This window comes from Acipenser ruthenus, chromosome 2 (assembly GCF_902713425.1).
Source record: "Acipenser ruthenus chromosome 2, fAciRut3.2 maternal haplotype, whole genome shotgun sequence".
In the NCBI taxonomy this organism is placed as follows: domain Eukaryota; kingdom Metazoa; phylum Chordata; class Actinopteri; order Acipenseriformes; family Acipenseridae; genus Acipenser; species Acipenser ruthenus.
In genome coordinates, this window is record NC_081190.1 from 66,403,774 (window position 1) to 66,428,555 (window position 24,782).

Below are 24,782 nucleotides of genomic sequence, written 5' to 3' on the forward strand. Positions count from 1 at the left end.
AGGACGGTTTCCTGCATGGGCTACTTTGTGTCCCTGAATAGATAATTATCTTTTTAAAATATGCTAGGAATTTTAATGAACAATGGTACCCCAAATATAACCCACTTACTACCAATGCGGAATGACTGGGTATGACATTTTCTCTTCTTGTTTTTCTGCCAAGGACACCACTACATTGAATAAAGTCTTGGCAGTCACCACTCAGGAAAATAGAAAATGCTTCACCCAGTCATTCTGTATTGGTTGTAAATGAATCATATTTAGGGTACCACTGAAATTTGCTCATTAAAATATATTTTTTAAAGAGGAGAGTTGAAAGTGACTACTAAAGTGATTAACCTGTGTACACTGTTCATGAAGTTGAGCACCATCATTGTCTCCTATGAGTCAGCAAAAAAAACCTAAAAACTAACTAACAGTGGCTACGGATAAATACAATTTCATAACTCAGACAACCAAGTGTGTTAAATAGAGCCTATTATGTATTTAATCTATAACATGTTTACTTTGTAAGAGCATATCTAAATTCCTTAACATTTTCCCTAAATTCCTTAACATTAATATTTTAGTTTTGCTTCTCTCATTGTTTACGGCTTTGAATGGTAAAGTCATATGTCAATCAATGTTGGTAAACACGACACTGTGAATTCAACAAATAAAAATTGAGTAGAAATTCACATGCAAAATAAACTATTTTGAATAAAATACATTTGGTTGTATTTACTGTGCTAGGTGGTGACATTGCATATGATTTGAACCCATCTTATTCCCTCAAAATGGCTGCCCACACAGAAGCACATAGGTGAATCCCTTGCACAAATACCAGTTCTCATAATTAAAAGTTAGGTGTAATTAAAAGGAACCATTAATATATGAGCCTTCAGCACTTTTCCTGTTGGCCCAGTATTGGCAGCTGAAGTGTAATGCTGGCTCCAGGGATCAACCAACATGTTACCTCCCTAGAGCCTCAGCATGGCAACCATCTGCAATGGGCTGGGTGGGGCCCAGTTTACTTACTTTAGCAATTAGTAATTACATTTAATAATTACATTTTAAAGGAGAGTAGAAAATCCTTTTGCATTACTCTCAAGAGGACTATGTGGTACATTCAGTGGCAGTCAAGTGGTTAATTGAAGCCTATAAAGATTAAACTTAAGATTTACTTAAATATTCCTTAACTAAAACTTTGTATGTATCCTACAACAACCAACATTGCTCCAGATTTGCAGACAGTAAATACATTTTTCTATCTGTAGTATCTGACTGATTCCAGAACTTTGTACAAAAAGAGTCTTCTTCTCTCAGCCCTGTCTCTACTCAGTTTTCAACTGTGTCCTCTAGTCCTGGTCTCTGTGCAGCACTGGAAACACTGACTGCTCCTTTTCAGATTTTACAAACTTCAATCATATCTCCCCTAATCCTTTGTCCTTGTCTACATTTTTCAGAACTCATAACTTGTGACGAACAACACCCCTAGATGTTCAGATATTGGACCATATTTGAGCAAATTGTGTTATTGCTTTCATTTTGAACTTTTACCTCTTGTGGCAGTGAATAACATAGTATTTGATGTGCTGTTTTTTTTCAGTTTTTCTTTTAGTTGCCTGAGTGCTTTCATGCCTAAAGCAGTTGCTGAAGCAGTTCCAGCACACTTCAGGACAATGATACAAATATTGAGAAACAACAATTTCAGCACATTTTATGTAAGTAAATATAACGTACTTGTCTTGGTTTCTTATGTTATTTAGTTTTGTTGAACTGTTTTACCCTCAAACAAACCCAGAATCATTTCTAAATTAGGTACAGAAAAACATGTTGTAGAATACAGCACCAAAGCTTAATTCTCAAAAAAACTAAACTGGAATCCTTAAGTACACAAAGGACACCTGTTAGTGAATGTGCATATTACATTGAATGAATTCTTCTATATGTAATTTGCTCATAACAACAGGTATATTGGTGCAGATGTATTACCCGTTTTACCCCATTCACTCGATGGTCACAAATGCCCTATTCACAGACATCAGATCGTAATGACGTTAAGGTTCAACACTTCAGAGACAATTAACTATTTTCTAGACAAACTAGAATGCAGGAAAAAAAAGAAACATGTATGTTTGGTTTTCCTCTGTTAAATTGTGTGTGAAAAAAGAACACAGAAAAGGAATGAAAAAAAATGCTGCACTTCATTCAAACACTGTCTGAAATGAAAATAGGGCCTACAGATGGAACCTCTATATGGAAAAAAAAACATACCGGTATTTATATATAAAATATGTCTAACATATTTGCTCAAAATAACGCACGGGTGCTATCAAGTTTCTCTTTACCTGGGCAGTTATTTGGACAAGAGTGTCTATTTGAGAGTTGGCGCTAATTGGCCACTGTGAAACCATCAGCAGCCTATGTGTCAAATGATTCACTCGAATCTTTTACGGTGGTTGAATTCTGATCTCCACATTGTAATTCCTAAAGTTAAATGCTTTGTCCAGCGGCTCAGACAAGCCTAACGTGCAGGTTTCACATTTGATCTCAATTAAGACCAAATACCGTGCATGTTTAATTTTAAACGGGCTACAACAGGCTATAAATATACATTTATAATATATGACTTACCAGAACAGCGATACACTGACAGAATGCGCTTAGGGAGTCACCTATCTGCTGTTCAGTCAATTTTGTTCCTCAAATAATGCAACTTGTGAGTGCATTTAGTGAAAAAAAAATGATGTGTTAGGGCCAATGCACACCGGAGCGAAAAAATAAAGAAATAAATGTATTGATTTAAATGAGCTAATGCACACCCCAGACAAAGCTTTTCTGTGAGCTGCAAACTAAGTGGAAGTAGGGGAATAAGAGAACTAAATAGAAAATTATTTTTGTAACGCTATGTCACGAAACAACTAACATTTTGCTTACGCTTGCACATATGGTATCATCACAAAATATATAAAGTGGGGGTGTGAACAGGCTGGCTGGTGGTGATGTCAGACCAGGAAGAGAGTGGGCACAGAATGTGTAGTGAATTGCGCTGTTGCGCTGGTTTATTGAAAATGAACAACTAAAAAGGTTTAAACACAAAACACTTGAACACAAAACAGAATGGCACGTTGGCCAAAATAAACAGACAGACAAAACAGACAGTGGATGAACCCCAAAACAAGTAACGTGTGTGTTCTCCCGCACAAGTAGCATTTGTTATTATTTGTTATTTAATCTCTCTCTCTCTCTCTCTCTCTCTCTCTCTCCCTCTCTCTCTCTCTCTCTCTCTCTGATTTGATATTTTAATTGTTTTACATTGTGTTTTTTTTAAGGTCAGAGAACATTGCCCTGCTAATTAGTGGTTTTACTACTGTAGCGGAGCACAGTATTGTCTCTGTTTATCTTTTAATGTGTGTAATCATGTGCTGAGGATATAAAAATAATTCTCACTGACACATTTTTTAAAATATATTTATTAGTGTTGGGCAACAATATGAACACTGTATATCGATATCGTGCACGTACAGTCTAACTTCATTATAACGAACCCCCCTGGGACCTGAAGAAATGTTTGTTATATCGGGTTGTTCACTGTAATAGGGTTTGGCAATTTGCTGTATCAGAATAATGAAGAAATGCCCAAATCGAATTGAACATCTTTATACAATATACAGTACTTATTTCAAGACAACTTCACATTGATCAACATTTAAACTGTATATTTAAAAGAAAACAGTAAAGAAATGAAAACAATGAAAAAATAAAAAGTACACTTGCATGCTGAATACAGTAATTACGTGCCCTTTCTCTTGAAAAACATATCCAGTGTAGATTGCTTCATATTTTTCCTGCTTTTCTCAATGCACAATGTTTCGATATTGTTACCTCCTCACGCCTGTTGCCATGGTTGCAGTTTGTGTGAAGATAGCAATGGTTGCATACGTCACACATGATTCGCACTACAATAGGTTATCTATGAATCAGCCTTATCTTCGAATTAGCCTACTAAGGTCTTTGTTTTCACTGAGAGAATAACACATTCACACTGGAAGAAAGTTCAATGTCAGTTACTACCGAGATCGTTTTATCAGGGTAGATATTGTAAAAGTGATCGTTCTAATAGGGCTAATTCCTTTGAAAAAAATGGTTCTTGCTGCTTAGATTGTTAAAAAAAGGGGGGGTTTGTTATAAGAAGGGTTTGTTAGAGTGAAGTTAGACTGTATTTCAATATCAATAAAATCGAAGTCTTCCAAAACACAGAAAAATATAATATCATGATTGCAATATGAAACATATATACATCTATATAGACGTTAACAGATGTTTACATATGAAAAGCAATAACATACTTTAACTTGGTGCTTTGCTTCACAAATTCCATGGAGAAAAACAAGGTCTTGTTATATTGTTTTATTATTCCATCATCAGCCATCTCAAAACCAAAATATTTATATACTTCACAGCAAACCAATAAAATGGTTAAATAATACTGTAGTGTGTGGTGTTTGCCTGCGAGGCTGACAATGATTGGTATGCATAGGGTTTGTTGTATAATAATATAAAATAAACTTAATTATACTGCGTTTGTATTTTTAGCAGTATTAGCAATAAAAAATATGTCTCTGCGAGCGTACGTGAATTTTTTTTTAAATCCCACAATATTGCAATATGGATATTATTATCAATATCGAACGATCGTATCAAAATATCGATATTGATGCCCATCACTATCTATCTATCTATCTATCTATCTATCTATCTAACTATCTATATATATATATATATATATATATATATATATATATATATATATATATATATATAGTATAATAGACCTAAAGTTAAGATATGCTGAGATACAAGTTTCAAAGATGGCAGAAAAAAAGAAACTAGGCACACGCAAATGAATTTACATGCGTGCTGACTACAATTGCAACACTTTTCTTCCGAAGGCACTATTTGACATAACACCAGGCTTGAATCACAATTATTAATAAAAGCATTGTTTTTGGCTTGTAAGTAACATAATATTCAAAGATATTTAAAAAATATTGAGCATATACAGTATATATCTTCATTTAGCAGTATAACTACAAAGCCTTTTTTTCTTACAAATTGAAAAGATTATAAAACCATCTGATGGTTCAATTCTTGGGTTTACGTAGTTCACCGTTGATTTATAATGGACGTTTTTTTTCTCCAGAATTCTAAAACTGCTTTGTACACTCCAGAAATTCCTGAAAATGTAAGTAATGTTTACTATTTGAAGATTTTGAAACAAAGGGAATGGTTTTAAATAAGCATGTTTAAATACAAAAACAGAGAGCTAAGGCAGGCAAGGAAACTACATGCGCTTGCAAGGCACTGCACCTGCCCCAGAAAATTCTGTGACCTCTAGCCTTATAAAGTTTACAATAGTACAAGTTTACAAGGTAACGTTAATGCATTTATTTTGTTAACTTTGCTTGACCAAGCAACACTTTGAATTTCCATGCTATTTTCTGTGTTTATTTATTTTGTTATTTAAAATTTTCCACCATGACCTGTACACTTCCTCTGATTGTTTGAAGAAGGTACCACTGGTTGGTCTTCAAATTTAAGTGGTGGTCAATCCACAAAAATGTTCCCGATTTGGATTACTGAATGCAAGTTCTATTTATTTTGCTCTTATCATAGCTTTAAAACTGATTTTTAATGTATTGCTGTTGATGAGAAATCTGTAAATTTAAGACAATTCTTTAGACTTTTGTGATGCTATAAAAGGTCAAGTCTGTTGTGCTTAACAAATACATTTTGCTTTTCAGGAAATCTGTTACAATGCCTCGCTGAATTGCTTTTTTTTGGAGATGCGTGTTTTTTTTTTTGAACATGAAGAAAACCCACTTTCAATTCTGGAAGATTATATAACAGAAATTAAACCAGTGGTAAGTTTTGATAAATGGAAATGTGTGTGTGTGTGTGTGTGTGTGTGTGTGTGTATAGGTAGAGAGAGAGAGACTTTTAAGATCCTTTATTAACCATTAGGGGGAAAAAAAATCAATAACAAGGTAAAAAACACAAATAAATTTAGATTCTGGCTTGCTCTGGAGATTGGCCGCAGCCTTCCCAGTGCATCAGCATTAAAACACTTCCCCCAAAAAACCACTATGCTTTCCTTAAAAACCGATTTTTTAAAAAAAAAAAAAAAGAAAAATACACACACATTAAAAAAGCAGACTATGAGTTAAAATGTGATATTGAAGATGATTAAAACTATATAAACACAGCATTTCTCCTGGAAGCCCTGCAGGTCACTGACATAAACAGTTTCCTGCCATGGTTGTTAAGACCATTGCTAAGCAAATAGAAAACACCTTTCTAGCCTATAGCACCGTTCTGTGATCACAACGTCACAAGCAGCAGGGAGCCTCGGAATCAGAATGTGTAGGCGGGACACAAAGACAGATTTCTGATCACTGATCACAGAAAATCATGAGGAAAATTGTGATTTTTGAGTTTTGTCACAGACACGAAAAAAACAAAACAACAACAACATGGAGAGTACACTAAAAGTGCCTGCGGTGGTGGAGTTCGCTGTAAAGCGACAATATGAATAAACTGCATTCAAAACATAGCACCGGTAACTGCCACTAATTTATACCGGTAGGTCTTTAGTTTTTTAACTAAAATGAGAATCTGAATTAATTAAAAACTCAGGCACAATGCAACAGCGGTATCTTTCCAAAATGAGTAGGTAGTCGATATTCCTTATTTAAAAAAATAAAAAAATAATGCCAGGGCAAATTAAACAGCACAGCAGAAAAAGCACTGATTAGGAGTTATTTTTCAGGTTTTGTTAGCACAACAAATAAAGGTAATGAATGCATCTAAAACTTTCCTAATAAGTACAATTTTGCCAAGTGAAAGCTTGTAAATCATTTGGGAAGTATTTGGTGCTCAATATTCTCTTCATTTAATGTATGTATGTATGGTTGTATGTATTTGATCTATTTATTTATGGACACCATATCTCTTAAGGGAGTTGGTGCTTTGTAGCTATTTTTAAATTTCCCTTTAAATCCAGTTCTGAATAAAACATTGTTTCCTGTACACATTTGTTAAGCTAATGCAAACTAATAAAAACTATAAACATTTGGAAGTTTACCTAAACTAATATTAGGTAGTCCAAGGTCAGTGTTAATCAGGGTCTGTGAAACTAGAGGTTTATGTTTAAAGACTTAGTTAAAGACTTTAACTAAGGCTTAAAATGTTTTTCTTTTCTTTCTTTCCAGTCACATTTTATACTTTAACATACATATACATAAAACTTTAACTAAAGTTTTATGTATGTAACCCCACCCTGATCACTCTGCCTGCAGAGCACAGACAAACAAGGCCTAAAATTAATTTGTTTGCTGCGGTCCAGATGTAATTGAATGGGATTTAACACTGAGTGTTAAATGGGTTGATAAAGTTAAACAAGATGATCCTGGTTCTCAGCGGTAGAATGTTGAACTGAAAGCTCCCTTACGTAACCTATTGATTTCGTTTTCAATTAAATGAATTGGTTCTTTTGACGCGATGCCTCCACCTGGATGATGCCAACACACTTACACAAAGGTTCCCTGTAGCAATTACCCAGGAAAAAATAAATACAAGCCCCAAATTCAGTAATAACCTATATATAATGCAATGTAATTCAATTAAAATACTGTATGGTAAACAGAATTTGCAGTGTACAATAAGCACAGATGATAATAACAGAAGAAGAAAAGTTAAGCTCCCTGAAAAAAAGGAAAAACTAGCGCCGACAAAATGCTCTCCGGTAGACGATGAATCTTGTAGTGCTGCCCCAGAATTAACAAGTCACAGTCCTTTTTAAAGTTGCCTTGCAAAGAATACTGTACAATTTAAGGAAAATAAAATCGCCAGATGGCAAGATTATCGCTGTCTTTTCCTGGTCACAACTACAGAAACGGGCTATCTTTATACTTCCTGCTAGAAAAGAAAATAATAATAGGGCTCTGGTTATAAAAGGGTACGGAAAGAAACTGTCTCGCGTTCTGTTAGTCTGCCTCGTTCATCTGACTGCCTCTGTTTTTGTGGGGTCAGAGGTTTTTATTAGCAACGGTTACTATCCCTGGGCACGCTGGGTTCTGATTGGTTTATGTAAAATGCATTTGTGGGAGGGTAGTGGGCGGAGCTTAGGGAAGGACCAGAAATGACAGCACACAGGAGCCGGAACTGATGTTTAGTCTTGGAGCCCAGTACCAACAATGGTATCTGGGCAGGATTTTATTTTAACACACAATGAAAATAAACAGTCCAGTATTGCAGAAAACAAACAAGAAAACTACCTGGAATACCAGCAAGGGTAAACTCAGGTTTCAAATAAAACGAGTAATCAAAAACATTGCGGTTACAAAAACAACAAAGGAAACACAGGGTTTCTCCGTGCTGCTGCAGTGGGTTTCCTCTCACCGCCTCTCAGCTCCCTTCCGAGGAATAAAGAATAGCCCTGGGTTTTTTCCACTGCGGTAATCCACCAGGGTTTTCCAAAGCTTCAGGATTCTGTGAATTACAGCAGGTTTGTAAAAGCAAAACAACATAGCACAGTGCATCTCTTCCATGTTTTCAGTTCAGGACCGAATGGCAAAACCACGCTGCCTAAATACTGCCGAGTCCCGCCCCTGCAATCAGCATGCTGCCCCACGTCAGCCAATCGACGAGCACAGCACAGCTGATTGCAATGATGGGACTCAACGGCCGCGTGGTTCCACATCGGGCCAAGATTACCATCCCACGACCCGGAACTTCCGGTCTGGTCAGAGTTCAGCCTCCTGACCCAATCACGGTCAGCCCTACACAGCGCTGCCAGCGGTCGGGGGGGCGAATTACAACAGGGACTCCTTCCAATCCTGTCACAGTATTCCATAACTATTAATATTATTGAACCACAAAAACACAGACAATGTTCTATTAAAACCCTGCTCAAAAGGAGAATAGGAGGGTTGAGCAGGGACACACAGTATGCTCTGCCCGGGAAAAGACAAAGACACATTTGCTTGATCATGCACAATAATGCAGGCAACACGAGTTGTTCACGTGAACACCGCGCACTGTAACAGTTAGGCAGTACACAGCAGCTCACATGCTAACTCTACAGATAAACAGAAATGCACGCGCTGAACCACATTGGCTACTGTGCATTGACCAAATGAAATGGTACAGGCGAGAGAAGAAAGGAAGAGGGACAAATAAACTACAGACACACATTTTTAACGGGTGTTTCATGTATATGTATATTAAGTATAAGACATGACCGGAAAGAAAGTTTTTGTACTTTTTTCAGTACAGTATTATGTTTCTTATGCCATTAGGACTCCAACACCTTTTTATTATGTTTTATGCTTTTGTGAAACAGTATCTGCTATTTAAAAATGCCTAGTTGACATTTAATGGCAAAAGACTCCATCGCTCAGCTTACACTAAGAGGAGAGATATGTAGTTCAGATTCTATGTTACCTGTGAATTATACACAATTTTACCTCAGTTTCTTTATTTTTCTATTTGTCTCCTATGTGTTAAAACCTTAACCTTAACCTTAATATCGCAACATGAAATTAAATGCCACCAAATTTCCTTTCATTTGGTTAATGTACCTGAAACAAAACTATAAAGGGGAGTGTCAGTGTTGAGAAATGAGAAAATATTAGATATGTTCTTTGTTTTGTGGTATCATTCATTACTAAACATCCAACCCAATTGAGCACAGAGAAAGGGGTCTTTATACAGTGGCAACATGTGCTTATAAATAGATGAAGGAATCAAATTCACTAAAATGGAAAGACGAAAACAAAGCAGAAACCGTGGACTTTTAATGGTGAGCATAAGTGGGGAAAGTATGACCACATTATTGTGCATCCTAATTTTGTATTTAACAGTTTTTTTTTATGTATAGATTACTAATCTCCTCTAAAACTAATCTGATTAAATCACGATATCTAGAGCTGGTGCTTAATTTGTCATATTCCTGGTACCTCTAGTTAAAAATCTCATGAAATGCTTTTTTTTTTAAATTCTCAACATACAGTACTGTGCAAAAGTTTTAGGCAGGTGTGAAAAAATGCTGTAAAGTAAGAATGCTTTCAAAAATAGACATGTTAATAGTTTATATTTATCAATTAACAAAATGCAAAGTGAGTGAACAGAAGAAATCTACATCAAATCAATATTTGGTGTGACCACCCTTTGCCTTCAAAACAGCATCAATTCTTCTAGGTACACTTGCACACAGTTTTTGAAGGAACTCGGCAGGTAGGTTGGCCCAAACATCTTGGAGAACTAACCACAGTTCTTCAGTGGATTTAGGCAGCCTCAGTTGCTTCTCTCTCTTCGTGTAATCCCAGACAGACTCGATGATGTTGAGATCAGGGCTCTGTGGGGGCCATACCATCACTTCCAGGACTCCTTGTTCTTCTTTACGCTGAAGATAGTTCTTAATGACTTTCGCTGTATGTTTGGGGTCATTGTCATGCTGCAGAATACATTTGGGGCCAATCAGATGCCTCCCTGATTGTATTGCATGATGGATAAGTATCTGCCTGTACTTCTCAGCATTGAGGAGACCATTAATTCTGACCAAATCCCCAACTCCATTTGCAGAAATGCAGCCCCAAACTTGCAAGGAATCCCCACCATGCTTCACTGTTGCCTGCAGACACTTCGGCGAACAAACTGCCTTCTGCTACAGCCAAATATTTCAAATTTTGACTCATCAGTCCAGAGCACCTGCTGCCATTTTTCTGCACCCCAGTTCCTGTGTTTTCGTGCATAGTTGAGTCGCTTGGCCTTGTTTCCACGTCGGAGGTATGGCTTTTTGGCCGCAAGTCTTCCATGAAGGCCACTTCTGACCAGACTTCTCCGGACAGTAGATGGGTGTACCAGGGTCCCACTGTTTTCTGCCAATTCGGAGCTGATGGCACTGCTGGACATCTTCCGATTGCGAAGGGAAGTAAGCATGATGTGTCTTTCATCTGCTGCAGTAAGTTTCCTTGGCCGACCACTGCGTCTGCGGTCCTCAACGTTGCCCGTTTCTTTGTGCTTCTTCAAAAGAGCTTTGACAGCACATCTGGAAACCCCTGTCTGCCTTGAAATTTCTGCCTGGGAGAGACCTTGCTGATGCAGTATAACTACCTTGTGTCTTGTTGCTGTGCTCAGTCTTGCCATGGTGTATGACTTTTGACAGTAAAGTGTCTTCAGCAACCTCACCTTGTTAGCTGAGTTTGGCTGTTCCTCACCCAGTTTTATTCCTCCTACACAGCTGTTTCTGTTTCAGTTAATGATTGTGTTCAACCTACATATTGAATTGATGATCATTAACACCTGTTTGGTATAATTGTTTAATCATACACCTGACTATATGCCGACAAAATCCCTGACAAGTGTACCTAGAAGAATTGATGCTGTTTTGAAGGCAAAGGGTGGTCACACCAAATATGGATTTGATTTAGATTTTTCTTCTGTTCACTCACTTTGCATTTAGTTAATTGATAAATATAATCTATTAACATGTCTATTTTTGAAAGCATTCTTACTTTACAGCATTTTTTCACACCTGCCTAAAACTTTTGCACAGTACTGTAGTTGTATCAAGTCTGCAAGTTCTTGCATGAGCGCTAAAGAGAGACAGTCCACTGCCACGTTTGTAGCCTACTTTAAATTACTTTACGATTTCAGCTTGATTGTAAGATTAAACACAAATAAGCTTAGCTGATTTGAAAAATGTCATGAACGATACAAGCAGCTTCTTACACTAATTAAATGAGTAGTACACAACAAAATATGAAAGCTGAACATTAATTTCAACAGAGAACAATGACAAATTTTAATGAAAAAAATATATTGTAGACTAGTTCAATAGGAACATTAGCCTGCTATATTATATTAAACCAACACAATAAAAAATAATAACGATCTGGTTCTCTGTTGCCTTTTTCAATGAATATAATTTAATTAATAGAGAATAAAAACATACTAAGATAACAACTACCTCGCCAAAGTTTAATTAATCGTTTTTGTAATCTACCTGTTGCATACACATCGCTGATAATAGTGCAGACCATGGGTCAAACCAATGTTCGTGTTGGGGTGAGTATTTTTTTTAATCAATGTTGTCCTTCTGGAGTCCGCTGAATGCCTTTTAGTTTGTTTGTTTTTTAAACCATTTAAATGCAAAACCATAACAAAACATGTATAATTTTTCTGCACATACTACTACTTTGTATATGATGTAGAATACGTGAATGTAAATATCTAACACAAGTACGTACAATACTCTTTCAAATAAACGTGTTATGATTTTGAATGTGCGGTTCCTCAAGCCAGATTGGTGACTCGACTCGACTCGACTCGACACAAGCAGTTTAGTGACTCGACTCGACACGTGCTTGGCATGTCAAAGACTTGACTCAACTCGAGTCTTTATTCCCCGATGACCCGACTCAACTCGAGTCCCAATTTTGGTGACTCATTACAACTCTGGTAGTAATAGTGATGAAGGCATTGATAAAGATGTTGAAATGTAGCAAAATGTCTTCTTTGTTCAATCTTTGGCAAAACTTGCTTAATTGAACCAAGTTAGCCTTGTAGTGCATTAGTTAATAACTACTATAAAACCTGAAGGACTTTGTATTTATTTATGGATGGGCATCCTTGAAATTAGATTTTATTGTTTATTATAAATCTTTAACAGATCATCTCAGTAAAGAAATGTTATTATTAGAATTTTTAATTATTTAACAGCAGTGATAGAAATGTGAAAAGATAGAAGTAAGAATTATACTGAAAAGAACACCTGACATATCTGCAGGGGCAGGATGTTTGTAAAACTTGGTTATCCAGCATGTCCAATAGCACCTACTATACATAAAATACCAGCAAAATAACCTAGGGGCAGATTACATCTAAATTCTGTACATCGTCTTAGCTATGTGGGACAAATGTTGGTATTAAAACAAAAATTCAAGACTCCGCACAAAGGGGATTTTACAGCTATTCTAACACTCCGGGGATAAATGAACTATTGCTATATTGACTACAGAAGTCGAAACGGCACAAAACCTTTTTCGAAAATACATTGATTTTTGTACTTTGTATTGTGTTTTAATTATTTCATGAGACAGTTACCAAATGCACAGTAAAATCTGTCATTCCCCACTATATACCATCATTCTGTATCAGTATCATTTTGGGGTTCTGACCGAATCCCTATCAAAATAAATGATGCGTTTCCGGCCTTCGGATAAGATGTAAAACTGAGGTCCTATTGGAAGTGACTGCAGCAGCAGTTGTTGATGCATAGTTCAACCCTTAGTCTCTGTAAGTTGCTTTGAATAATAGTAAATGACTAAGTAATAATAATAATAATAATATTCTCTAGAATGTAGAATTTGCCTGTGTAAAGTATATTGAGTAAATGTACACATGTTCTGTTGGTATGGTACATCCAGTGGCAGCTTGTCAGAGGTAGAGGAGGTACTGCCTCCCCTCCCCTTTTGCCTGTTTTAGCTGATCACTGGATGTGTCCCCTCACACATTGATGGCCTCGGATGCCATTACTGATGAGACTGAATGGAACGAAGCGTGGTTTAGAATAAGGATGTAGCGAATGACAATAGAGTGATTCTATACAATTGTAATACATATTTTTAAATTATAGTAAGAGTACTGTTTCTGTTTGTTTCTTCAAATTGTAAAGTATCTTGCTCTGGAATTCAAAGTTTGGCTAAATTGCTTCCTTTTAAATTAAATAGATACGTTTCATATGTACAGAACATTATCATTATTTTTTGTTGGTCATTTATTTAAGTTTAGCAAATTAAGTCGATAATATGTGCTTGATATTTTGTCTGCCTTTCTCCTTCCTTAACAGCTTTGTTTAGAAAATATTTATGCAAAGTAAATTAAAGTATATTACACGCTAGCAGCATGTAACAGTTAAGTTTGTGAGAACAAACTATGATGGGCTACTGTTATATTTTCTCAGCTGGCTAGTGGAGAAAATGCATTTAACAACCGAATTGGGGTATATCGTTTAGAAGATATAAAAACAGTGTTGTCAGTCAGATTACAATTTTAAGATTATTCTGATGCTGAAGGCTTCAGGGGACCCTAAACCCTCTGCCTTTTTTCTGTTTTCTGGATTAACCCAGAATACTTTGTAGCAACAATTTGTGAGTATAATACTTGTACAGAACAGCATGCACTCCGAAAAAGGCTAAATTACCAGTGTCAGAAACAAAAGAGCGTAGCAGTCTTATTTTCTTCCTCTTGTCTAACAAAAGAGCTCCAAATAAGCCCTTTTATACCCAACCTGTGGTTACAACATTCTTCAGCACTTCTTTCTTTCTTTCTTTGTCACTGTTCTCCTATGCAGCATGGTATCCGCCCATACCTTTTCTTGCTCTTTCTAACATACTCACATTGCACTATTTGACACACACACCCTGCCAATAAAATATGTTATTACAAGAGATTACAAGACACAGACAGGCACAGAAGAGTACAAGACACTGACAACCTCCGTATATCAAAAAACAAAAAAAGCAAGGAATGTGTATTCTGTGCAAAGCTCTGTCGCATGGTATGCAGTGATCATAGTACAGGATTCTGCCAAGTCAAATCCCACCTCAGCCACTGACTCATTGTGTGACCCTGAGCAAGTCACTTAACCTCCTTGTGCTCCGTCTTTCGGATGAGACGTAATTGTAAGTGACTCTGCAGCTGATGCATAGTTCACACACCCTAGTCTCTGTAAGTCGCCTTGGGTAAAGGCGTCTGCTAAAGAAACAAATAATAATAATAAGTCAACGCCCCGGGGGGCATAGAGTTTATGTTAAGTCAAAAGTAGGGGAGGGGTGTTGACTCAAAACGGGCAAAATGACAAGAAATAGTACTGTAATATTTTTAACACTAGCTAGATAAATATGTTTGGAATTAAGCATGTTTAAAATTCAAAAGGCACAGCACACAGTTACGTTAAAGAATCAAGAAATGCAGTTAACATTTATGAAATGGTGAAATACAAAGTAAACGATTTGCCTGAAAAAAGGGTGCTGCGTAAGTCCACTGTAGTGTCATTCTACGTTTACAATTAGGCATGCTTAAAATTCAACAGTAGAGCACAGCACACAGTTACGCTAAAGAATCAAGAGGTGCAGTTAACATTTATTAACACTAGAACCACCACTTTTCACTTTTAAAATTTAAATTACTCTGCATGTGTGAAAGATTTTTTCTTAAATACATGTATTAAATACCCTGATGGTGTTTGAAAGGCAGGATCGCAAAAATAAAAAAAAAAACGTTATTATCCCCTCTACCTAGAACCGCCAAAGCTGTCACTTTGACTGCGTTTTACAATGCATATTTTTATTTTGAATATAATCTACAATGTTCTATTTTATTTTTATATACAAGCCTGTTGTTATCTCTACTGGACTTGGCAGCCATCAATTCCTTCGTTTTATACAAGGAATGCATCAGAGAAAATATCAGTAGGAGAGATTTCATCTTGAAGCTAGCCACAGCGCTTCGGCAGAAACATTTCGATCAGAAAAGCTGGATTCTGTGCTACGGTTACATGACATAACAGCGAGTCAAAAACCGCGCCGACATCACGGTGATGGACATTACAGCGACTGCCCATAACAGCACTACGACATCACCATGACGGACATTACAGCGCCGACCATTACAGCGACTGCCCATAACAGCGCTACGACATCAAAGGCAGTTTTGGGGCCAAAATAGCGGTAACAACAACCACTGTTTATTTCTTCCTTGAGAAATGGACGCTCTGAGAAATGGGGTGGGGGGCTGCTAGTAAACAAAGAGAAAACATACGCACATCCAAAGTCTTTCAAGGTGCAGGGTAGAAAGATTTTAGAGTTAAATAAACATAGTACCCGCACACTTATATATTATGCTCCAAAGTGTTTATATATTTGTATTATAGTGTGGAGTAGTGGTTAGGGCTCTGGACTCTCGACTGGAAGGTTGTGGGTTCAATCCCAGGTGGGGGACATTGCTGCTGTACCCTTAAGCAAGGTACTTTACCTAGATTGTTCCAGTAAAAAAAAAAAACACGTACACAACTGTATAAATGGGTAATTGTATATAAAAATAATGTGATATCTTGTAACAATTGTAAGTTGCCCTGGATAAGGGCGTCTGCTAAGAAATAAATAATAATAATAATAATAATATTATACTCAAGTTCAACGTTTCGATCTGCAAGAGATCTTTATCAAACCTGGTAGGCAACTGCTTTACAATTGTGCAATACGAGTCTCACTGATACAGCTAAGTCATATTAAAACCGGCATACTGAGGGGGGCTGGGGAGTTCCTGGTAAGTGATGCGTTTGTGAACTTCGCAGAGTCTTCTGGGAATTGAACTGTAGTTCGGCACGATTATGTCGAAGCTCTGTTATGGGCAGTCGCTGTAATGGTTAGTGCTGTAATGCCCGTCGCTGTGATGTCTGCGCGGTCTCAGACTCACGGTGATGTCAAGAAATCACATGACACTGGCAATATTACTAACCTGTAAATAGACATGAAATGTTATTTAAATGGAACCCGTCCCAGAGCTAAAATTCAGCTGTAAAGCAAATGAAAAAAATAAATAATATATTATATAGTGCTAGCCAAGCTACTGTCATCACATTCAAATTTTTCTACTTACCCATATGTCGTTATAACTGGGGTGACCAGATGGCTCTGTGTCACCCGGTGAGACACTTTCTTCTGAAGACACTAATTTGGCATAACACTGGGACAGACTGAGACAGTTCAGGTTACAGACTCCCATCATCACCAATGCATTTAACAGACAGGTGTGTCAGGTTATTCAATTGATCCGTGTATCTTAGTTACAACTGAGACATATATTAATAATAATAATGATAAACTTCTGAAGTATTTCATGTTTGTGTATTTGCTGCGGATACAGACTCAGTTTGCTGCCTTCATGTTTAATAGCCCTACGTGCTTACCCTTAAGAAAAAAGAAAAAAAGGTATGCATTGGGACTTGTGCAAGTATTCTAAAAGCATGAAGTTAGTTTAATTACCATGCTGTGTGTAATTAGACTGACAGTACTGGGGAAGATAGTAGCTGGCGTGACAACGTCTGTGTTGCCCTTTCTCCTAAGTTTTTGTACACGTTTGTGTTTTCAAAAACCTGATGATTTTAAAAATCAATAAAATAATCGTTACCTGATTTATATAAGGAAGCCATGCTAGGCTTTGCCTTGGGCGGTAAGTTGCCTAGAACCAGCTCAGCCCAACCCTTATCAGCAACTTTCTACAGGCTTGCCTTTACATTGAGTTAAAGAAAATAGACAGACAAAGCATAGCAGCATATGAAATAGAAAAACATTACATAAACAGAACCTCATCTTGCAACACGGGTAAGACAGGTTTTACTATACACTGTTGGGTGTTACAAAATCTTGAGTATTACAAACGTTCCGCTGTTGAGTGACTGCAAGTAGCATTTTACTTTGTAGGCTTTGGGCCTCATTTACCAAAGGGCACTTAATTTGCAGTAAGCGCGCACGTGAAGTAGTAAGCCTAACGTGTGCGATAAATCTAAATTATTCCCCTATTTACTAACAGAGAACACATTAATTTATGTTCACAGTATCTGGCTAATTTACATACCATACCGGCACACTACATGTATTGTGAGCAATAATTTAGTGTGGACGAGAATGTCAGAGACCACTGTGATATCAAAAGTCCCTTGGTCCAGGCGTATCTTTTGGTCAGTAGCTTGTGAAGGTGGAGGTGGCTTACATTGACCGAAAATGAGCGATCAACAGACACAGCACTCAACAGGGGACAGGCAGAGGCAACATAAAGTGAAACTGCACTGCTTACCTTTTAATTTTAACATGTATTCCTTGTCTGATGTAAAAAAAAATAAAAAAAGCCTTTTTCCTTTCTCCTTTAATGCATATAAGATAAAAGTAATCCTGTGCAATGGCATATTTTTCTTTTTGTTCTGCTTACTCAAGAAATATTGATTGATGAGACCTCAATTCTCTTCCTTGTCTGCATTGTCACCCTGCAGAGCAAACCTGTTCTCTGTGTGGGAAATTTAATATAATTCCCTGTGAGCTTTAGCAGGGCTTTTTTGTGTAAATTGCAGTTTATTAAATAGGTTGCAGTTAAAGCTGAATGACATTGTTTAAAATAAACAGTTATACTCTAAAGCAGGGATTTAAAACATATGGCTTGCGGGGCAATATCTGGCATCCTGCCCATTAGTTTATAAAACTGCATTGATGTATTGACTACTGCATTGTTTTGGAATTCTTCTTTAAAACAACCTGTCTCTTTAATATAACACAAGTGCAGTCTGCATTGTATGAGTGACATTCCCATTTAGCCTATCACAGCTCACAGAGGTAGTAAAATAGCCAATCAAATAGCACACAGGATCCATTTCCTCATGCCCACATAATTTTGATTAGAATATCGAAGTGAAGGCTTTTGTTTAAACTATTTATTTGACTTTGTGTAAAATTTTAAATCAATAGTGAAAAAGTAGTTGGAGATGTAACAGAAGTGAAAGGTGGTGGCGGAACACAAAAGATTCCAAAATCGTTAGCCAGATGATTATTTTTTCACTGAATCATTTTGACGGCAAGGCAACATGTCTGATTTGTAGTGCAACGGTTAGTTATGAAAGATTATACCATACAATGTCACTATGATACGCTGCACAAAGCAACATATTTTCAGTTTACTAGAAATTAAAGAAGTTCTAGAGTCTCAACAAAAGGAAACATTAAGAAGCCATGGAAAGTGCAGAATTACCTTGAAAGAAACTACTGGTGGGATTACAACAGAGGGTGCGCCATGACTGAGCAAAGAGTGAGTTGGCTAGCACTGCAGCAGAGTGCTGGAACAAATTAAACAAAGAAATGCAGAAGTAACTATTTTCTTACACTGGATTCTGCATCAACAGGCATTATGCGTAAGGCCCTAAGAAAATCGCGGACATTTTCTTTAAAATTCACTGCAGTGTCACAAGTAAAGTATCGTATTTCACGGAATGTGCACAGAACTCTTTCATATACAGATTCGTGTACAGATTATTATTATTTTTTTAAACATCAAATATAGGGATAAATGCACTGACATCATCAGAATCAACGTCAAAGTTATTCAAACAGGGATCCGGAGGCGCCCGAGTAAACCAGACACGACCGGGATGTTTTAGCTGTGTTTTTTGTTGTCGTTGTTATTATTCGCTGTTGTATTACTCGCTGTTGCGACCAGAATTATTCTAGGTTTAAAAGGCATGTCATATGCAGACATTATTTTGCATACAATTACCCATTTATACAGTTGGGTTTTTACTGGAGCAATCTAGGTAAAGTACCTTGCTCAAGGGTACAGCAGCTGTGTCCCCCACCCTGGATTGAACCCACGACCCTCTGGTCAAGAGTCCAGAGCCCTAACCACTACTCCACATTTAGCGTAGATATTAATTGTTAGTGTTTGTTTATTTATTTATTTGATTTCGATATTGGAACGTTCCACCTTTAGGCGCTATATATATATATAATTTAGTCGTTGTCAATTATTTTTATTATTTTTCTCCTAATTTGGAATGGCCAATTATTTTTAGGCTCAGCGCACCTCTACCACCCCTGCGCTGAGCCGGGAGGGCGAATACGAACACACGCTGTCCGCCGAAGCGTGTGCCATCAGCCGACCGCTTTTTTTTCACACCGCGATCTCACCATGCAGCCACCCAAGAGCTACAGCGTCGGAGGACAACGCAGCTCTCAGGCAGCTTACAGGCAAGCCCGCAGGCGTCCGGCCAGACTACAGGGGTCGCTGGTGCGCGGTGAGCCGAGGACACCCTGGCCGACCTAACCCTCCCTCCCCCCAGGCGGCGCTCAGCCAATTGAGCGCCACCCCCTGGAAGCTCCCATCCTCGGTCGGCAAAGGAATAGCCTGGACTCGAACTCGCGACGTCCAGACTATAGGACACATCCTGCACGGCACACGGAGCGCCTTTACTGGATGCACCACTCGGGAGCCCTAGGCTATATTTTCAGGCAAAAAAATGTCATTTGTTTTTTTCATGTACTTTTTTTTTTTTTTGAAGAAAACATAATATGGGAAAATAAACATCAAACTCTGCTTTTTAAAAAAAAAAAAAAAAATAATAATAAAAAAATTCTGTTGGCCCTAAACGCATTTGTGCCTTCACACATTCCAGAGTCAGCAACACAAACATAATACAGCATGTAATATAACAGACTGGATAAAATAAAAACAAAACAATAAAACATATCACATTTCCAAAAAAAGAAAACTCTAAAGATCTACATGCTTTTGTTATTCATCTTTTTTTATGTTCTTGAGACTACCTATTATTGTTCTACAATGAAAAAGCAAATTATCCTTAGCCTATCCAGAACAACAATAAAGGGCTAGTATACTTCTATATGCTTCTAAATATGTAAAGAACTGGACAAGATGCTTTAAATAATAAATTAGAAAATAATTGTTTTCTTCCCTTCTGTTTTTTTGTGTGCTCCTAATCCTAATGTGGGTGTTTTGTGTGGTCACAGACCCTTCTTTTATTTCAGTAAAAGTTGGTCTGATTGATGGAAGCGGTAACTTCAATTACCTCCCATTTTGCGGTTAAATTTCAGGAACAACTTGTCAGAACACACATCCGCTTTAGATTGAATCTACCCCCTTGTTTCTAGCTTCAGGCTTAGCTAATGAAACCACCATAGCAACCGCTGCATGTAAAAAGACTTTGGCAAATATTATGTCAGCATCAGCACCGAAGCTCAGTTAGGTCCTATCCTGCAGATACAACAATGGCTGCATTAGGTAAACTGCAGGAGGAGGATATTAATAATTTGTACATTAATTGGTTGATCATTTTCTTGCTACTGAAAACATAACGTCCTCCCTACCTTTGTATTCAGTATATTCAAAATGATATAACATAGTTACGAACAAATGTGTGTTTACAGTGTTAATCTTGCAAAATTACTCACAGAAATGTATAAACGTATAAATTCATTTCAACATACACTTTCTAAACACACATGTTTATTTATTTATTTATTTATTTGTTTTTTACAGGTTCATGGAGGCTGCAAAGAGTGTGAAGAATTTACAGAAAGAAATTGTGAAACTTTTCTTAATGAGTTTATGTCATTTCTGCAATTTCTGCAATTACAGAAAAAAAAGTAAAACCTAAGTCATTTTGAACGACCTGTATTTATTGATAAAGTGTGAAACTAAAGATTGTTTTGTTATTGTACATAGCCTTGTAAATGCTTTACTACACACCTTTAAACACTCTCTGAACATCACTTACAAAAACATTTTAATATCTGTGTTACATTTTAACACCTTTTTGTGCAGAGCTTTTGAAATTGGGATTGTGGTGTAAAAAATCAACAAAATCCATCACTTAAATATCATTTATCTTGTTTGAATGCCCAGTAACCAGATAAAAGCCCATTTGATTCACTGTCAGAGAGTGGAGACATAATGCAATACTATATGAAGAATTGTTTAACCTTTCATTTTTCACCTTCTTTTCGAATGATATCACAACTGAGGGAATTGTGTCCCATAATTAATTGTATACACATGCTTGCTGTACTTTTATTTGAAAAACTACATATAACATAATTCATCCATGGCTCCTGAATAGCATGCTCTAACAGAATAAGTAAACTTTCAGTTCAATAGTAAAAGAACATGACAAAGTGGAGGCTCAAACTTCTTGTTTGTTTGTGGTTTTGTCCATGGTAGAAATGTAGACCTGTGTATGCACAGTGAGTAAAATACGCTACTTTTGACATACCACTGTAAATATTTGTACATATGTTTCAAAACTATAATATGTAGTATTTTGTATACACGAAGGGCAGCTACTATATTATGTCTGTATAATAAAACTGATGATCCTACTAAACTTTGACTCACTGATCATTTATTTGGAACACAACACAGTGGATGTGTTAAGTAACTGAGCGGCTCAGAGCGAGAATTTTTCCGCTCACTCATATCACTGATGAAATCTGCTCTGTCGCACTCTGAGCTGCTCAGGGGGAGCAGAACTGAGCATGCTGTTAAGTGCGTTCTTTCACTGAGCTGCTCTTAGTGGCTCACTTACTTAACGTGCCCACTGTGTTCATTAATGACGGTTTTTGGGCTGCAGTATTTCTGTTCACTGCAGTGGTGTGGGTTTAGTTTTACAACCACAACAAATTGGGGAAACTTCGGGACAAATGTGAAATTGGATTGCAAAGCCATTCTTTTTAAGATTAGCAAATATTCAAAGCTGAAGCTTTCGCAATGCTTCAAGAACCTTGGTTTGACTGCAGCAACAAATATTATTACCCTCTGTGGAAGGGTGGTGGGCAATTCACACACACGGGAGACAAGGTTTTATTTGCAACACCGCTCAGGTGCCCAGTTTTATTTAGGTAATTTTCTTTTTATTATTTGTCGCCAAATGGCGCTGGTGCTGCAACTCCCCTTATACCAACGATGGTAAGCAGGGGTTGCACTTGTATCTGACAGCACACACAGGTGCTCTAAAATGATAATGAAAACCAAAGGTGAAATAAAAAGAGAAAACAAAACACAGTAATAAAACTACAAAATAAAGGTGCTGCTTACGCATTGCCCCCACTGCTGCTAAGTCGGTCAGTTCAGGTCTCCGTCCTACACTCGGCTGTTCTCTATACACTGGGGTGGCCAGAGTTCCCCATATAGCTACACACGTCTCCTTCAGGTATGTAATAATTTATTTTAATTCTTGTCTTATTTAAGGCGGGCTGTCTTCATCAGCCGTGCTTGCCTGTTTTGTTCTCTCTTCAACCGCTGGCGTTCCTGCCTGGTCTTTGTTTACACTGGCTTCTTCCGCAAGCGTCACGGGGTATCCCCTGCCAGGCCACCCGAATGCATAACCAAACACAGTTCTTATGGGCCGAGCAACCCCCCAAGGCCTGCCTCTCAACCACTCAGAGAGAGGCAAAGCCAACACACCTTCCTCCCAACCTCTCTGTGTCATTGCCATGATTGACAGGCGGATCTTACGAAGCTGCTGCCCTCTTCCTGCAGAACCATGCATGCACCAGACAGTCAGCAAAGATCTCCCCTGTTACACCCCCATGGTACTTGAGTGTGTCCTGTTTTTTTTTTCTTTTGTGTATGGCACTACACAGATGCTCACAGCAGTTTCCTAGGCCACCATGATGACTGGCTGTTTTGCTTGTTTATAAGGTAACACTGAAAATATTAATTTGGTACAGCAATGTTAATTATACTTACAAATGAACAACATAATATGCTTATGCCTATATGTCCTGTAAAATCAAATGTACAAGCATGCAAATACTTACTGGACACTATAGGGCCAAACAATAGAACCAGTACAATAAACATTTCTATTTACCCGATATTTTCCTCTGCAGCATCGGGTGGCCAGCCAAACAATAACTCAGCAAGGGTTCTGATCTCCTGGCCGAGCATCAACAAAGCAGACAGTATGGCAGACTAACAGGACCAGGGGCAGCGGTAAATCCCAGTCTTTCTGGTGGCTAGCGGTGACAATAGCCAACTGGGCGGAGAGGGTACAGTTAAACAGCTTCACCAGACCATCACTCTGGGGGTGCATCGGAGTGGTGCAGGTCTTATGTATCCTCAGGCGACGATTAGGGAGGAGTCAGCTGACTAAGCAGAGTTCTCGGTTTGTTTTGCCGCTTGTTTGATACATCGCAAGATTCTTTTATCATGTCTGCTTGGTGATATTAACAAATGTCTGTGGACGAGGTGAAACAAAAGATAGCGTAGGGTTTATATCATGAGGTGGATAATAGTTCGAGAGGGAAATCAGAAGTGTTTTTTTTTAATCATAGTGAATAAAAATAATGAACTGGATTTGTTGCTTGTAAAACCTGTCATCATGTTTTTGTGTACGGTAACAACTCATTCGGTTGAAAAGGGTAGAGATATCTGTTTGTGAAAGTGAGAGCGTGAGAGAGACAATTGGCACAGGCAGTAGGTAAAGGACACACAGTTGCGGGTTCGGGTTGCAAATTGAGTCAGGTCGAGGTCGTGGGTAAGAAGACAGTGTTGTTGTTGTCCATCAAATCAACAGTACGAAGGTCACTCTTGAAATCAGGACTTAAAGGATGTGTTGCAGTAAGAATACCTTACTGTTAAGAAAGAGAACAAGACTAAAAGGCTAAAATATGCACAAGAACACAGAAATTGGACTATAGAACAATGGTCAAAGGTACTTTGGACTGTTGATGGATGGACAACGACACCTGTGCATTCTGCCAGTTCTGTTGTCAATTCAACGCTTGTCTTCTTTCTATTCCTTAAGGATATTATCTTCAAGTATTGCTCATCCTTGTTAGACAGATTTTTTGGGTCTTCCACTCCTGGGTTTGTCAATTACAGATGATGTTTCTCTGTACTTGTTGATTATGCTTTGGATACCACACCTTGAAAATCAAGTGATGCAAGATATTTCACTCAATGTTTTTCCTTTATGCAAGTCAAGGTTGTTATAATTGTAGAAAACACTAGCGGAGGCTTTGAGGAAATTGTTGATGCTCATAATGCATATGCAACATGTCTAAGACTTTTGCACAGCACTGTATAATATACAAATAAATATATATATATATTGTAAAAGACTCGCCCTCACCGCGGTTCGTTGCCCCTTTAAAAACACTGACCCAACACAC

At 37.6% G+C, this 24,782-nt stretch overlaps 1 protein-coding gene across 1 annotated transcript in view; it reads left to right on the top strand.

The window, feature by feature from the left end:
* Positions 1-21,983, top strand: part of LOC117408995 (interleukin-15-like) — a 43,843-nt gene extending 21,860 nt beyond the window's left edge. Inside the window, exons 3-6 of the mRNA XM_034014491.3 lie at positions 1,589-1,703; positions 5,186-5,227; positions 5,787-5,906; positions 21,148-21,983. Coding sequence (XP_033870382.2) covers positions 1,589-1,703; positions 5,186-5,227; positions 5,787-5,906; positions 21,148-21,258 — 388 coding nt within the window. The 3' untranslated portion in view covers positions 21,259-21,983. The remainder of the gene's footprint in view (positions 1-1,588; positions 1,704-5,185; positions 5,228-5,786; positions 5,907-21,147) is intronic.
* Positions 21,984-24,782: the final 2,799 nt, after the last annotated feature.